The sequence below is a fragment of the Heptranchias perlo genome, unplaced genomic scaffold, assembly GCF_035084215.1.
Source record: "Heptranchias perlo isolate sHepPer1 unplaced genomic scaffold, sHepPer1.hap1 HAP1_SCAFFOLD_194, whole genome shotgun sequence".
NCBI lineage: Eukaryota > Metazoa > Chordata > Chondrichthyes > Hexanchiformes > Hexanchidae > Heptranchias > Heptranchias perlo.
Genome location: NW_027139208.1, coordinates 650471 through 665745, shown reverse-complemented (window position 1 = coordinate 665745; position 15275 = coordinate 650471). Strand labels below are relative to the sequence as shown.

At 51.4% G+C, this 15275-nt stretch overlaps 1 protein-coding gene across 1 annotated transcript; it reads left to right on the top strand.

Annotated features, from left to right (window-relative positions):
* Positions 1-497: 497 nt before the first annotated feature.
* Positions 498-14202, top strand: LOC137309952 (E3 ubiquitin/ISG15 ligase TRIM25-like). The gene is made up of 7 exons (XM_067977949.1): positions 498-1200; positions 1838-1933; positions 3010-3240; positions 4542-4564; positions 10497-10630; positions 11093-11222; positions 12368-14202. Exons 1-7 carry the CDS (start codon positions 640-642, stop codon positions 12879-12881), a joined length of 1689 nt encoding a protein of 562 aa, XP_067834050.1. The 5' UTR covers positions 498-639; the 3' UTR covers positions 12882-14202.
* The last annotated feature ends 1073 nt before the right edge of the window (positions 14203-15275 follow it).

Below are 15275 nucleotides of genomic sequence, written 5' to 3'. Positions count from 1 at the left end.
TTACATAAACTAGGCGTGAATTCCCTGGAATATTGAAGGTTGAGGGGTGATTTGATTTCGGATTTTGAAAGGATTTGATCAGGTAGATAGAAACTTTTTCCGCTGGTGGGGGAGTCGAGGACAAGGGGACATAACCTTAAAATCAGAGCCAGGCCATTCAGGAGAGAAGTTAGGAAACACTTCTTCACACAAAGGGTGGTGGAAGTGTGGAACTCTCTCCCACTAAAAGCAGGAGATACTCGCTCAATTAATAATTAAGGGATATGGAGCCAAGGTGGGGAAATGGAGTTAGGATGCAGATCAGCCATGATCGGATTGAATGGCGGAACAGGCTCGAGGGGCTGAATGGCCTGCTACTGTTTCTATGAGAGACAGAGCAGGAGTGAAAGAGAAAAATAAAAAACAGGCTCGGGCTGAGCTGTGATGCTATCCACAGTCAAATATCCTAATCTTGTGTTTCTGATTTTGTTTCTGAACTGCTGCTGCAGGCCTGAAAGGGTTAATCTTCAGACAGAGTCAATCAGGAAATGAAACGAACATCGTCACTCCCTACACCGAGTGTTTATAAGAATTTCACTTCCTGCTCTGGTTCGTCGCTCTCTCTTGTGCTGTGTGAAAGCTGCTTCAGGTGCTGCAGGAATGGAGTCTGGAGCTTTAGAGGATGAATTAACCTGTGCTGTGTGTCTCCAGGTGTACCAGGACCCAGTGGTGTTGTCCTGTCAGCACAGTTTCTGTTTGAAATGTATTGAGGGAGTTTGGGCCCAGACACCAGGCCCAGAAGGGTTTGAGTGTCCTCAGTGTCGCCAGAAATTCAACCCCAGGCCCAGTCTGGAGAGAAACTTCACGCTGTGTAATATTGTGGAAAAATACAACCAGTCACAGCCTCCTGCTGATTCAGCCCGTGTCGTGTGTGATACGTGCATCGAGAATCCATCCCCAGCTGTCAAGACGTGTCTTATTTGTTTGGCTTCCTTTTGCTCCCTTCATTTAAAACCACATTTACTGAAAGAGGCCTACAAAGATCACACCCTAATCGAACCTGTGACTGATCTTACAGACAGGCAGTGCGTTGACCATAAGAAGGTTCTTGAATTCTACTGTGAAGATGATACAGAGTGTGTGTGTGTTTCCTGTACAATAATAGGGAAACATAAATCCCACACACTGCTGAGCCTGGATCAGGCACAAGCTGCAATTAAGGTGAGTGACACAATTCCTGATATTAAATATAGTGAGGGAGAGTTTTCCTGTCAATGACCAACATTAATTAGAACTGATTGCAGACAGTGCTGATTTAGCCTAGTGTTTTCTTGCTGCCTGGGTCTGGGTTTACAGCTGTTTGTTTTTAGAGCAGAGCATGTTGTAGCCCTGTGTAACGCTGGGGTATTCTGCCATCTGACCAGCAGGGAGAGGACCATCACCGGTGGGGGGAGTGAGGGACACCCACGGGGGGAGACTCAGGGGCTGGGGGGAGAAACTGTTTCTCACAACAAGAGGGAATTGGTGTTTGAGAAATGCTGGTGTGACTGAGTCTGTCTCCCTTTCCCCTCAGCTGATTCCTGGAAATGGAGGAGCTGAGTCCGTGTGAAAATGCAGCACACGGTGAGTCAGTGTGAAAAGAAGCCGGTGTGTGTGTGGTTCCTCAGTTTATACAGGGCAGGGAGCGCCTCTTTACTGAGAGCCACAGAAGGGAATATTTCTGCTCAGGGCCCAGACACTGAGAATCCCCCAAACCACTTTCTATCCACACCCAGTGGGGTCACTCCTGGAACGGAATCATTTCCCTTTCACATTCCAGTTTGAATCCATTTTAAACACTTTCCAATTGCCTTTACAGGAAGAATTGGAGAGAGAAATCGGGAGTCTTCGGGGAGTCCAGCAGAATTGTTCCAGCAAACAGCGAGACTTGGAGAGATCAGAAGTTGAAATAAAGGTGGGTAAAGTGGGACTGGATTTAGAAAGGGTTTCTCTCCCCACTGAGTCAATGAGCACATCAGAAACAGGCCTTCCAAACCAGGCTGGTTGTGTTGGGGCCGAGTCACTGATTACACTGAGTTCCCCGTGTGTTTGATGTGAGGGGGAGATGCTTAACTCTCCCTGCACCTCCCAGGGAATATTATTACATCACTTGGGCACTGGATTTCCTGAAACAGACACAGTCAGAGGCTGGGAGTTGGAGACTTGCCCTGAAGTCTGTATCAGATGAACATAGAAAGGAAGAGGAAGAAAAGACCATTAGCCCCAGCGAGCCTGCCCCATGCAGACAGGGTTCAATCACACACACCACTGATCCACCCCGAACCATGTACTCACCTGGGAAAGGCAAACAGAAGAGAGAAAAAACACCTGCAGACAATTGAGGACAAACTCTGGGAAATTCCTCCCCAGCTCCCTTTTAAAGGGTGGGAGTGACTCCATACCCTCCACATGTTCAGGGAGTCTGTTCCAGAGATCGAGGACTCTGGGGTCTAACCTAACTCTGTGCCTATGGATTTCATACACAGGCCCTCTAGTCCTACCATCCCGATCCATCTCAAGTACCTCACCCAACGAGTGAGTCCAATAATCCCTCGATCATTTTAAAAACCTCAATCATGTCCCTCTCGGCCTGCCTTTCTCTAAATCACCCTCCCTCTTGGAGCCGATCTTCAGAACTAAAATCCATCAGACTACGTGTCATTCTGGCCACCGTCCTCTCCAGAGTCTCAATCTTGTTCACCAGGTGTGGGCACCAAAACTGGACCCATCACTCCAGGTGTGGATGGACCAGGTGGCAGTGCCATACACAGTCTAAATACAGTGCTCTTTCTATTAAACTCAAGGCTCAAGGCAACACTCGTTAAACTCTGTTTTCTCTCCCGGTAGACCCTCCCCCCACTGCTTGTCTATCTTTAACGGGTGATCGAGCAGTGATCGAAACAAACTGTCCCGTCCCTGGAAAGTGCCGTGTGCTCAGGGTAAGAGCTGTCTGGAAGAGCCGTTTGCAATGAGAGTTGGTTTGGGTTTCAGACACGAATCAATGAGCTGAAAGGAAAGCTATCGAAGAGCTTCTCTGAATGGAGGAGACAGCTGGAAGAAGATGAAGAATACGCACTGAAACTGATCGATGAGGAGGGGCTCCGAGCTCTCTCTCGGATTAGAAGCTGCTCTGAAGCATTAAACAAGAGGATGGAACAGATTACATTAATAGATGGAGAAACCCAGAGTCTGCTACAGAGGGACCATCTCTCCTTTATTCAGGTACATCTTCAATATAAACAGGGCCATGTCTGGGGAATGGGGTGTTTCTGTGAGGCTGGTGAGAGGGCTGAATTGTTTGAAGATTGTTGGTGGGGCCCAGCATTGGCGCTGCCCCCTCAGCCCTGCCCTGGGAGTGTTGGCGCTGCCCCCTCGGCCCTGCCCTCGGACTGTTGGCGCTGCCCCCTCGGCCCTGCCCTGGGAGTGTTGGCGCTGCCCCCTCGGCCCTGCCCTGGGAGTGTTGGCGCTGCCCCCTCGGCCCTGCCCTGGGAGTGTTGGCGCTGCCCCCTCGGCCCTGCCCTGGTAGTGTTGGCGCTGCCCCCTCGGCCCTGCCCTGGGTGTGTTGGCGCTGCCCCCTCGGCCCTGCCCTGGGAGTGTTGGCGCTGCCCCCTCGGCCCTGCCCTGGGAGTGTTGGCGCTGCCCCCTCGGCCCTGCCCTCGGAGTGTTGGCGCTGCCCCCTCGGCCCTGCCCTGGGAGTGTTGGCGCTGCCCCCTCGGCCCTGCCCTGGGAGTGTTGGCGCTGCCCCCTCGGCCCTGCCCTGGGAGTGTTGGCGCTGCCCCCTCGGCCCTGCCCTGGGAGTGTTGGCGCTGCCCCCTCGGCCCTGCCCTGCGAGTGTTGGCGCTGCCCCCTCGGCCCTGCCCTGGGAGTGTTGGCGCTGCCCCCTCGGCCCTGCCCTGGGAGTGTTGGCGCTGCCCCCTCGGCCCTGCCCTGGGAGTGTTGGCGCTGCCCCCTCGGCCCTGCCCTCGGAGTGTTGGCGCTGCCCCCTCGGCCCTGCCCTCGGAGTGTTGGCGCTGCCCCCTCGGCCCTGCCCTCGGAGTGTTGGCGCTGCCCCCTCGGCCCTGCCCTCGGAGTGTTGGCGCTGCCCCCCTCAGCCCTGCCCTCGGAGTGTTGGCGCTGCCCCCCTCAGCCCTGCCCTCGGAGTGTTGGCGCTGCCCCCCTCAGCCCTGCCCTCGGAGTGTTGACGCTGCCCCCTCGGCCCTGCCCCGGGAGTGTTGGCGCTGCCCCCTCAGCCCTGCCCCGGGAGTGTTGGCGCTGCCCCCTCGGCCCTGCCCCGGGAGTGTTGGCGCTGCCCCCTCGGCCCTGCCCTGGGAGTGTTGGCGCTGCCCCCTCAGCCCTGCCCTCGGAGTGTTGGTGCTGCCCCAGGATGGAGTGCAGTGAAATGTGGGATTATTGCCCATTCCTGTGACTGGCCCCACCTACTGTTGTACACTGAACTCTTTACTCTCAATCCCAAATTCACTCTTTGGTTCCATTGGGTGTTGATTTGTTCGTTGACTGATTTGATCTCCTCTCTTTATTCACAGAACTCGAAGCAGCTCCTTTCCAGGTAAGTTCCTCTCAGTCATACAGTACCTGCTGCTGATAGGGAACCTTCCCCTGTATCTGGGAGAAGAGTGAAAGTAGAATCACCGCTTGGAAACCTTCCCAGATAAGGTGTTTTCAAATGGTGGGAATATTGAGTGATGTTTAACTGTGGTTTGAGGGGTTATTGGCTCAGGCAGCCTGTGGGAAATGGGAGATTCCACATGTACACTGACGACCCCCAGCTCTACCTCACCACCACCTCTCTCGACCCCTCCACAGCATCTGATTTGTTACGCTGCTTGTCCGACATCCAGTATTGGATGAGCTGAAATTTCCTCCAATTAAATATTGGGAAGTTGGAAGCCATTGTCTTCGGTCCCCACCACAAACTCCGTTCCCTAGTCACCGACTCCATCCCCCTCCCTGGCCACTGTCTGAGTCTGAACCAGACTGTTCACAACCTCGGCGTTCTATTTGACCCTGAGCTGAGCTTCCGACCCCATTTCCTCTCCATCACCAAGACCTCCTACTTCCACCCCATAATATCACCTGTCTCAGCATCTGCTGCTGAAACCCTCATCCATGCTATTGTTACCTCTGGACTCGACTTTTCCAATTCTCTCCTGGCCGGCCTCCCATCTTCCACCCGCCATGAACTTCAGCTGATCCAAAACTCTGCTGCCCGTATCCTAACTCGCACCAAGTCCCGTTCACCCATCACCCTCTGCTCACTGACCGACATTGACTCCCGGTCCAGCAACACCTCGAATTTAAAATTCTCATCCTTGTTTTAAATCCCTCCATGGCCTCGCCCCTCCCTGTCTCTGTAACCTCCTCCAGCCCGACAACCCCCGAGAATCATACAATCATAGAATGATAGAAATTGATGGCACAGAAGGAGGCCATTCGGCCCATTGTGTCTGTGCCGGCTGAAAAAGAGCCACTCAGCCTAATCCCACTTTCCAGCTCTTGGTCCGTAGCCCTGTAGGTTACAGCACTTCAAGTGCATGTCCAAGTACTTTTTAAATGTGATGAGGGTTTCTGCCTCTCTCACCCTTCCAGGCAGTTGTTGTTGTTATTGAGTGACCTGGGCTGTTCCATCGGTGTGTCGAGCTTCTCAGGAACCTGTTAGACAGGAAGTGAGAGAGAGAGAAACCTGCAGTGACCTGTATCTAACCGAGGCTTCCGAAAGGCTCCATGTGTGTCAGTGACAGCTTTATTCCATTGGGTCAGTAAGTGCTGTGTGATTGGCTTGTTCCATCAACCAGCCCATGGAGAAATGAGGAGAGGGGCAGGTCCCAGTGTCAGAGTGACAGTAAAATGTGTTGTGATTGGCTCATTCTATCCACTAACAGAGAAATGAGTCAGTGCTGAGATTTCCCAGTAATGTCACTGTGATTGGACCCTCGGGCCACGATTTTATCTCCGAGGTCCGGGTGGGTTGAGGGCGTGGGGCAAACAAAATCGGGGATTTCCGGAGCGGGAAGGAATCCCGGCTCCAACCCGCTGAAAAACACGTCCGACCCAGAGCCACCTGGGTGCGTGGGGTTCAGGAAGCTGGGACGGGACGATATTTAAACCCACAATTAACGGAGTTAAAGTCCTTGGAATTGTGATTTCCATTTTATTGATGCAGGGAAACGATATCAACGCTGCCTCAACGTGTTTCCTGTGCTGTGTGAAGCACGCCATGGAAACGGAGGTGAGTTGCAGCCGGCAGCCATTTGGCCATTGAAATCCCTGTTTGACAGATGGGGATAAAAGGTGAGTTATTGCAGCAGGGCACTCAGTTCTCTCAGACAAACTATGAGCTGGGAGTTCTTTGTGTTCAGACTGAGAATTCTTGGTTCACACTCAGAATTGTTCTGTTTACACATATTTACCTACATTTTGGACCCCCTCAAACTGACAACATCAGGATGGGGGGCGCGATGGCTGCATTCACCAGTATATCCGAGGAGGAGGCACATCACCATCCTCGCCAGGCACGGCCTGCAGATCCACCACTTGCAGCTCCACAAGACAGAGGTACGTCACAGGGACCCGCACAAGAGCAGAGAGGGGAACAACAGAGGGCCTGACATCGCAGGAGGCACTACCCTCGTGAGAGGGTCTACAGACCGAGGCTGAGCTTCCTGGACCTCTCTGAGGAGCAGTGCATACGGAGGCTGAGAGTGAGTCACCTGGTGGTCGCAGACATCTGCAGCCTCCTTCATGCAGAGCTGCTCCCGGCTGGGCCTGGTGGCATCGCATTGCCCGTCGCAGTTAAAGTCACCACTGCCCTTAACTCCTTCACCTCCAGATCCCTCCAGGGTGTCACCAGTGACATCATCGGGGTCTCTCATTCGTCTGCCCTCAAGTGCATAAGACAGGTCTCCGATGGTTTGTTTTGCAGGGTGTCTCACCACGTCAACTTCCCCATGGACGATCTCAGCCAGACGGAGAGGGCAGTGGGTTTCCACTCACTGTGCTGGCTTCCCACGGGTACAGGGTGCAATTGATTGCACACACGTAGAAATCCGAGCACCTCCACACGAGCCAGGACTGTTCACCAACAGAAAGGGATATCACTCCCTCAACACGCAGCTCGTTTGTGATCACCGGAAATGATTTCTTCACATGTGCACCAGATTCCCTGGCAGCTGCCACGATTCCTTCATTCTGTGGGAATCCAACATCCCGGCCCTCTTCCACCTACAAACAGACTTAAGGACCGGCTCCTCGGAGACAAGGGAAACCTCCTGCTGACATGGCTCATGATACCTGTGAGAAACCCCATCAGCGAGGCACAGAGTCAGTACAACGACAGTCACATCACCACCAGGTCTGTCATTGAACATGCGATGTGATGGGCTTCAGGTGCCTGGGTCGATCTGGGGGAGAGCTTCAATACGCACCAGCGAGAGTGGGGAGAATTATAGTCGTCTGTTGTGTCCTGCACAACATCGCGCAACAGAGAGGATTACCAGTGGATGAGGCCCCAGCCATCAACATTGAGGAGGAGGGGCAGGAGGACGAGGATGAGGACGAGGAGGGTGGCTGCTCGTGAGGCCAAGGAGTCACTGATATTTGACCGATTCTCAGAAGGACATCTGCAAAGTGAGGATAGTGCAGTCCTCAGACCACCTGGAACGAGCACCACCAACACCAGGACCCCCGCCCGGCACAAAACAGTCCAACAACCACACATACACCCACTGTAAACACACCCACTGGGTGGCATCAAGTCTCACCGTTCATGATGAAGCACATGAAAGGGCCCGATCACAAAAGGGACTCAAGAATGGGCAAGATGTGGCAGTAGTGGTGAGAATGATAACATTTAATGTGAATTTAACAAAAAACAAATATAAATGATAAACCTGACAGTCTGTCAGACACTCTTGTGCAAACCCCCGGTGATCACAAAACCTTCGCCTTCCTCTTCCTCCCACTTCTACCTGGTGCATCCCCTGTGGCTGTAACAGAGGTAGTGGCAGGTTGCTCAGATTCATACCCTGACTGTTAAGGTGCTCTCGGCTGACGCTCTCTGGGTTTTGGAGCCCATGAGGACCCTCCAAAGACTGCTCCACCTGTGCAGGGGCAGACTCAGCAACCTGGAGAGGAGGCAGCATTGTGGGTACTGGTTGAGAGGGGGGCAAAGGGTGAGACATGGGAACACTTTGAGTGGTGTCCCCACTTCCATGTCCCCTTTTGCCAACATCCCTCTCCTGGGTCAGGGCCACATCACTCCTACCACCCTGCTGACAACAGTTTGGAGGACATGTGTGATGCCTGGTAAGGCCACTTCTAAAGTTTCTGTCTGCCTATTTAAGGTGGCAGACATGTTCGCATCCAGAGTCCGAAAGCCCATTGTCAGGGCCTGAATGGACTCATTTGTGAGCCGTGCTTGAAGCTCAATGGAGGCTCGCCTTCCCTCCATCGCAGACGTTCCCGCACTTACCTGTGACACTGTCTCAGATATTCCCTCCTGTACCTGTGCCACCATTCCACTAATGCAGGAGTTGGACTCCTCCATCCTCTCCGCTATTGTGGAGAGTGTGTGTGACACCTGTTCCAATACCTCACAAATGTGCTGCTGTCCCTCGATCATTCTCTTTTTAAAGGATGGCCCCCGGAGTTCAGCATCTGCATCCAGCTGAGCAGAATCTGGAGAGGAGTGCTCCCACCGACACGGACTCTCCACAGCTGCCTCTGCCACCAGTGCCTGCTCGTGCTCACTTGTGTGTGGTGACTCACCAGGTGCCAACCCAACGAACTCACTACGAGGACCCATCGAGGTGTGAGTATCTGCGCTGGTGGAGGGCTCACTAAGATGTGACGGTGCACCCTCAGAGGCCGGGAGCTCCTCTGAGGAATCGCCCTCTGCCGTTACTGCAGTCATTCAAGGGCCTGTGAGAGAACAGAAGGCAATATTAAGCATCATCACAGATGTGTCATGTTGCGATGAGCACACTGAGGTGTTCAACATGCCAATCATTGTTAACATCAATTCATGTTGTGTGTGATGAATGTTAAAGTTGTGTCACCAGATGTTTGTGGGGGGCCAGTCTCGCCGTCCCCGATGGACAGGCACTCGAGGGTGCGTCTGATCTGTGGGGCCTCCTCCTCCACCTCTGTGAGGACCACTATTCGTTGTGGCCCCCCCTCCAGTCCTCACCCTCTCCCGTGTATTTTGAGCTCTTCTCCAACGAGGGGAGAAAGTACAGACGTGTGAGTGAGTGAGGGTGAAGTGGTCAGCCAATGAATGCATTGCTTTGGGTGAGGCTGACCGTGAAAGAGGTGCATCAGAGGGTGAGTATCAGACAGAGACATCACATTGGATGAGGATTGGGGTGAGTGGTCGTGGTGGGGGGACTAATGGGGAGGTGAGGAAGTGCTGAGGAAGTGAAGGTAAGTTGAGGATGAGCCTTAAGTGGGTGTGAGGAGTGATGTGATGGCAGTGCAGAGTGAGAGGGGGTGAGGGTGGGGGAGTGATGTGCACCACGGATTGCAGGAGAATCAGGAAGTGTACTCACTTTTGCTGACCTGGTTAGGTCATTGAAACGCTTCCTGAACTGCACCCAAGTGCGGGAGATGTTGCTCCTGCTGGTCACCTCCTCAGCCACCTCGAGCCAGGCCTTCTTGGTGGCAGAGGCAGGCCACTTCCTCCTATCCGCCGGGTAAAATATTTCCCTCCGTCTCCTCTCCCCTTCCAGAAGCACCTCAAGTGAGGAGTCACTAAATCGTGGAGCTGCCTTGTCCCTCTGCTGCTCCATTCTGCCTGGTTGTTCCTTTGTGCAGAAAGTCATTGCATCAATGGCCCTTTAAATACGGACACTCCAACTGACAGCAGGTCATGTGGGTGCGCAGTCCGCCCGCTGCGCAGCTTTCAGAAGGCAAACCCGCCACCAACGTTAAGGGCCATCGATTAAGTCGCGATCGTGTGGGGAAAGGTGGGGATTAATTTTTCGGGTTTCCCGCGGGCCCCTTGACCCCCCGCTGCCATCCCACAGGCAGATTAAAATCATGGCCTCTGTGAGGGAATCCCACTGATCCCAGGTCCCTGGGAGGCTGTTCCTTCTCCTCTCCTCACTTCACATGATTGTAGAGAGTGTGATCCTGCAGAGAGGGGGGAGCACAGACTGGAGACCCTTGGGAGAATAATAATTATTAATAATGGAAAGATGAGGGCTCCAGTACAGAGAAACTGGACTGAACACAGACGGCTTTGAAAATCACAAACTGAGCTGAAGTGGCAGCAAACCAGGATCCGACTGCACGTGTGGAGATCAGTGTCAATGCAGGGAGACTGCAAATCCCGGGATTCTGCCATTTTCAGGATGGGTTGCTGCGGGGTCTCAGTACGAGCATTAGAAGAGGTGCAGGTTGTTGCACTGATCACTCGTTCCCCTTTGGGTTTCGGATCTGAAATGTCCCCACTGATAAAAACATTCTCTCCTCTTTCATTCCAGAGTGACTGAGACTCAGAGAGTCACAGACCCAGATGTTCCAGCGCTCATCCTGAACCTGTCCAATATATCTCAACTGATCCAGAAGAGGCTGAATGGATCGGGAAAGTATCACTCAGACATATTGGGAATCATTGGTAAGAACGTGCAGCTTTTCTCCAATATAAGGGACTGAGAGCAGGTCGGGTTAGTTGTGTTCAGACAGCTGGGAATATCCAAAATAATTCAGGAACTTACAAAGACACAGACACACACGCCCTGTCACAGAGACTCGCACAGACACACACGCCCTGTCACAGAGACTCGCACAGACACACACGCCCTGTCACAGAGACTCGCACAGAGACACACGCCCTGTCACAGAGACTCGCACAGAGACACACGCCCTGTCACAGAGACTCGCACAGAGACACACGCCCTGTCACAGAGACTCGCACAGACACACACGCCCTGTCACAGAGACTCGCACAGACACACACGCCCTGTCACAGAGACTCGCACAGACACACACGCCCTGTCACAGAGACTCGCACAGACACACACGCCCTGTCACAGAGACACACACAGACACACACGCCCCGTCACAGAGACTCGCACAGACACCGAATACAGGGGCCCATTGAATGTAACTCCTCCCCCACACAGCTCCTCTGGGGCAGCCCCTGTCCCAGGGAACGTCCTCCAGCTGTCGACTGGGATCACGGGAAGAGCGGGAATATCCCAAGGTCTGTTTATAATCTTACACAAGGATCACGGGGGCAGTGATTCATTTCTGTTTAACTCTTTGTTTTTCTCTGGTGTTTCTTCAGTCAGGGTTTAGTACAGAGGATTCGAGGGTCGAGTTCCTGCACCTCTTTCCTCTCCACAACTCGGAATTGGTCCGAGTCTCAGACTCAGGGCTGGAGGGGGATCCTGGGGAACTCACAGTGAACAGGGACTAACCGAAGGGACACAAGATTCATACGAATTCTCAGGTCAATCCGCGGTACTGTTTGTAAACTGATGGAGGCTTTAATCAAGCTGTGGGCAGGATGGAACAGTAACAGGAGGGAGAGAGCCCAGGGCACACTCCTGTATTCAGGATGGGACAGTAACAGGAGGGAGAGAGCCCAGGGCACACTCCTGTATTCAGGATGGGACAGTAACAGGAGGGAGAGAGCCCAGGGCACACTCCTGTATTCAGGATGGAACAGTAACAGGAGGGAGAGAGCCCAGGGCACACTCCTGTATTCAGGATGGAACAGTAACAGGAGGGAGAGAGCCCAGGGCACACTCCTGTATTCAGGATGGAACAGTAACAGGAGGGAGAGAGCCCAGGGCACACTCCTGTATTCAGGATGGAACGGTAACAGGAGGGAGAGAGCCCAGGGCACACTCCTGTATTCAGGATGGGACAGTAACAGGAGGGAGAGAGCCCAGGGCACACTCCTGTATTCAGAATGGGACAGTAACAGGAGGGAGAGAGCCCAGGGCACATTCCTGTGAGCTGTGTGTTCCCAGTACAGCCGGTGCTGAGATTGTGGGACTGGAACTGTGAGTCTGTGGGATGTGTTGTGTGTCGGTGAATCCCCTCCATTGTGTCTGGGAGAACGTGAGCACGGTGCCAGGGGCTTGTGTGATTAAACTGACTGCTACTGTGTGTCTCCACTGCAGTGTTTGCACTGAGTGTCCAGCACTGGGACCCACACACTGCTATTGAACAGGGATTCTGATTGAAGGCCATTGATTTAACATGGGATGAATCCAGTCTAAGAGGTAATATGGGGCTGACACTGTCTGGGAAATACTGACTCTCCCACCCTGCAGCTGTCAATCATTGATCTGAGTGGAATAACCCTGTCTGACCAATCTCTTCTCTCCTCTCTAGGGCAAAGGTCACCAATGAGCCTGGATCCAACGACAGTAAACTGGAACTTGGTTCTGTCTGATGATCTGAGATCAGTAACATGGACTGAACGGGAACAGCCCTACCCACCTCACCCAGAGAGGTTTAAAGACTGTCCCCAAGTCCTCTGCTCCCAGAGTTTCTCCTCAGGATCCCATTCCTGGGATGTGGAGACTGATGGGAATCTCTGGAGGATCGGGATTGTGTGTGGGAGTGTAGAGAGGGAGGGGGACAAGTCTGATCTTGGGTTCAGCAGGAAATCCTGGTGTTTATATTTTCATTATGGTTCTCTCACAGCCGGTCACAATTCCCAGTTCACTGACCTCCCACTGACCCCGTCTAACATCAGGATCCGAGTTCAGTTGGACGACGAGGCCGGGACTCTGTCATTTCACCGGGTCACTGACTCACTGAGACATTTACACACATTTCAAACCACATTCACTGAACCCGTGTTTCCAGCATTTTATTGTGGGGACAAATCCCTAAAACTGTTAAATTAATCTGAGAATTGGATGACATCACTTCATGTTTCTGGATCCTGAGGTGACATCATTTCCAGGTCTGCCCCCACGGATGATGTCACTTCCATGTCTGCCCCCACTGATGATGTCACTTCCATGTCTGCCCCTCTGATGATGTCACTTCCATATCTGCCCCTCTGATGATGTCACTTCCATGTCTGCCCCTCTGATGATGTCACTTCCATGTCTGCCCCTCTGATGAAGTCACTTCCTTGTCTGCGCCTCTGATGATGTCACTTCCAGGTCGGCCACACTGATGATGTCACTTCCAGGTGTGACTGTATTAATCTCAGTAATGAATCGTAGTAACGGCCGATGTGACTGTATTAATCTCAGTAATGAATCGTAGTAACGGCCGGTGTGACTGTATTAATCTCAGTAATGAATCGTAGTAACGGCCGGTGTGACTGTATTAATCTCAGTAATGAATCGTAGTAACGGCAGGTGTGACTGTATTAATCTCAGTAATGAATCGTAGTAACGGCAGGTGTGACTGTATTAATCTCAGTAATGAATCGTAGTAACGGCAGTTGTGACTGTATTAATCTCAGTAATGAATCGTAGTAACGGCAGGTGTGACTGTATTAATCTCAGTAATGAATCGTAGTAACGGCCGGTGTGACTGTATTAATCTCAGTAATGAATCGTAGTAACGGCAGGTGTGACTGTATTAATCTCAGTAACGAATCGTAGTAACGGCAGGTGTGACTGTATTAATCTCAGTAACGAATCGTAGTAACGGCAGGTGTGACTGTATTAATCTCAGTAACGAATCGTAGTAACGGCAGGTGTGACTGTATTAATCTCAGTAACGAATCGTAGTAACGGCAGGTGTGACTGTATTAATCTCAGTAATGAATCGTAGTAACGGCCGGTGTGACTGTATTAATCTCAGTAATGAATCGTAGTAACGGCCGGTGTGACTGTATTAATCTCAGTAATGAATCGTAGTAACGGCCGATGTGACTGTATTAATCTCAGTAATGAATCGTAGTAACGGCCGGTGTGACTGTATTAATCTCAGTAATGAATCGTAGTAACGGCCGGTGTGACTGTATTAATCTCAGTAATGAATCGTAGTAACGGCCGGTGTGACTGTATTAATCTCAGTAATGAATCGTAGTAACGGCAGGTGTGACTGTATTAATCTCAGTAATGAATCGTAGTAACGGCAGGTGTGACTGTATTAATCTCAGTAATGAATCGTAGTAACGGCAGTTGTGACTGTATTAATCTCAGTAATGAATCGTAGTAACGGCAGGTGTGACTGTATTAATCTCAGTAATGGATCGTAGTAACGGCAGGTGTGACTGTATTAATCTCAGTAATGGATCGTAGTAACGGCAGGTGTGACTGTATTAATCTCAGTAATGAATCGTAGTAACGGCAGGTGTGACTGTATTAATCTCAGTAATGGATCGTAGTAACGGCAGGTGTGACTGTATTAATCTCAGTAATGGATCGTAGTAACGGCAGGTGTGACTGTATTAATCTCAGTAATGAATCGTAGTAACGGCCGATGTGACTGTATTAATCTCAGTAATGAATCGTAGTAACGGCCGGTGTGACTGTATTAATCTCAGTAATGAATCGTAGTAACGGCCGGTGTGACTGTATTAATCTCAGCAATGAATCGTACTAACGGCCGATGTGACTGTATTAATCTCAGTAATGAATCGTAGTAATGGCCGGTGTGACTGTATTAATCTCAGTAATGAATCGTAGTAACGGCCGGTGTGACTGTATTAATCTCAGTAATGAATCGTAGTAACGGCAGGTGTGACTGTATTAATCTCAGTAACGAATCGTAGTAACGGCAGGTGTGACTGTATTAATCTCAGTAACGAATCGTAGTAACGGCAGGTGTGACTGTATTAATCTCAGTAACGAATCGTAGTAACGGCAGGTGTGACTGTATTAATCTCAGTAACGAATCGTAGTAACGGCCGGTGTGACTGTATTAATCTCAGTAACGAATCGTAGTAACGGCCGGTGTGACTGTATTAATCTCAGTAATGAATCGTAGTAACGGCCGGTGTGACTGTATTAATCTCAGTAATGAATCGTAGTAACGGCCGGTGTGACTGTATTAATCTCAGTAATGAATCGTAGTAACGGCCGGTGTGACTGTATTAATCTCAGTAATGAATCGTAGTAACGGCCGGTGTGACTGTATTAATCTCAGTAATGAATCGTAGTAACGGCCGGTGTGACTGTATTAATCTCAGTAATGAATCGTAGTAACGGCAGGTGTGACTGTATTAATCTCAGTAATGAATCGTAGTAACGGCAGGTGTGACTGTATTAATCTCAGTAATGAATCGTAGTAACGGCAGTTGTGACTGTATTAATCTCAGTAATGAATCGTAGTAA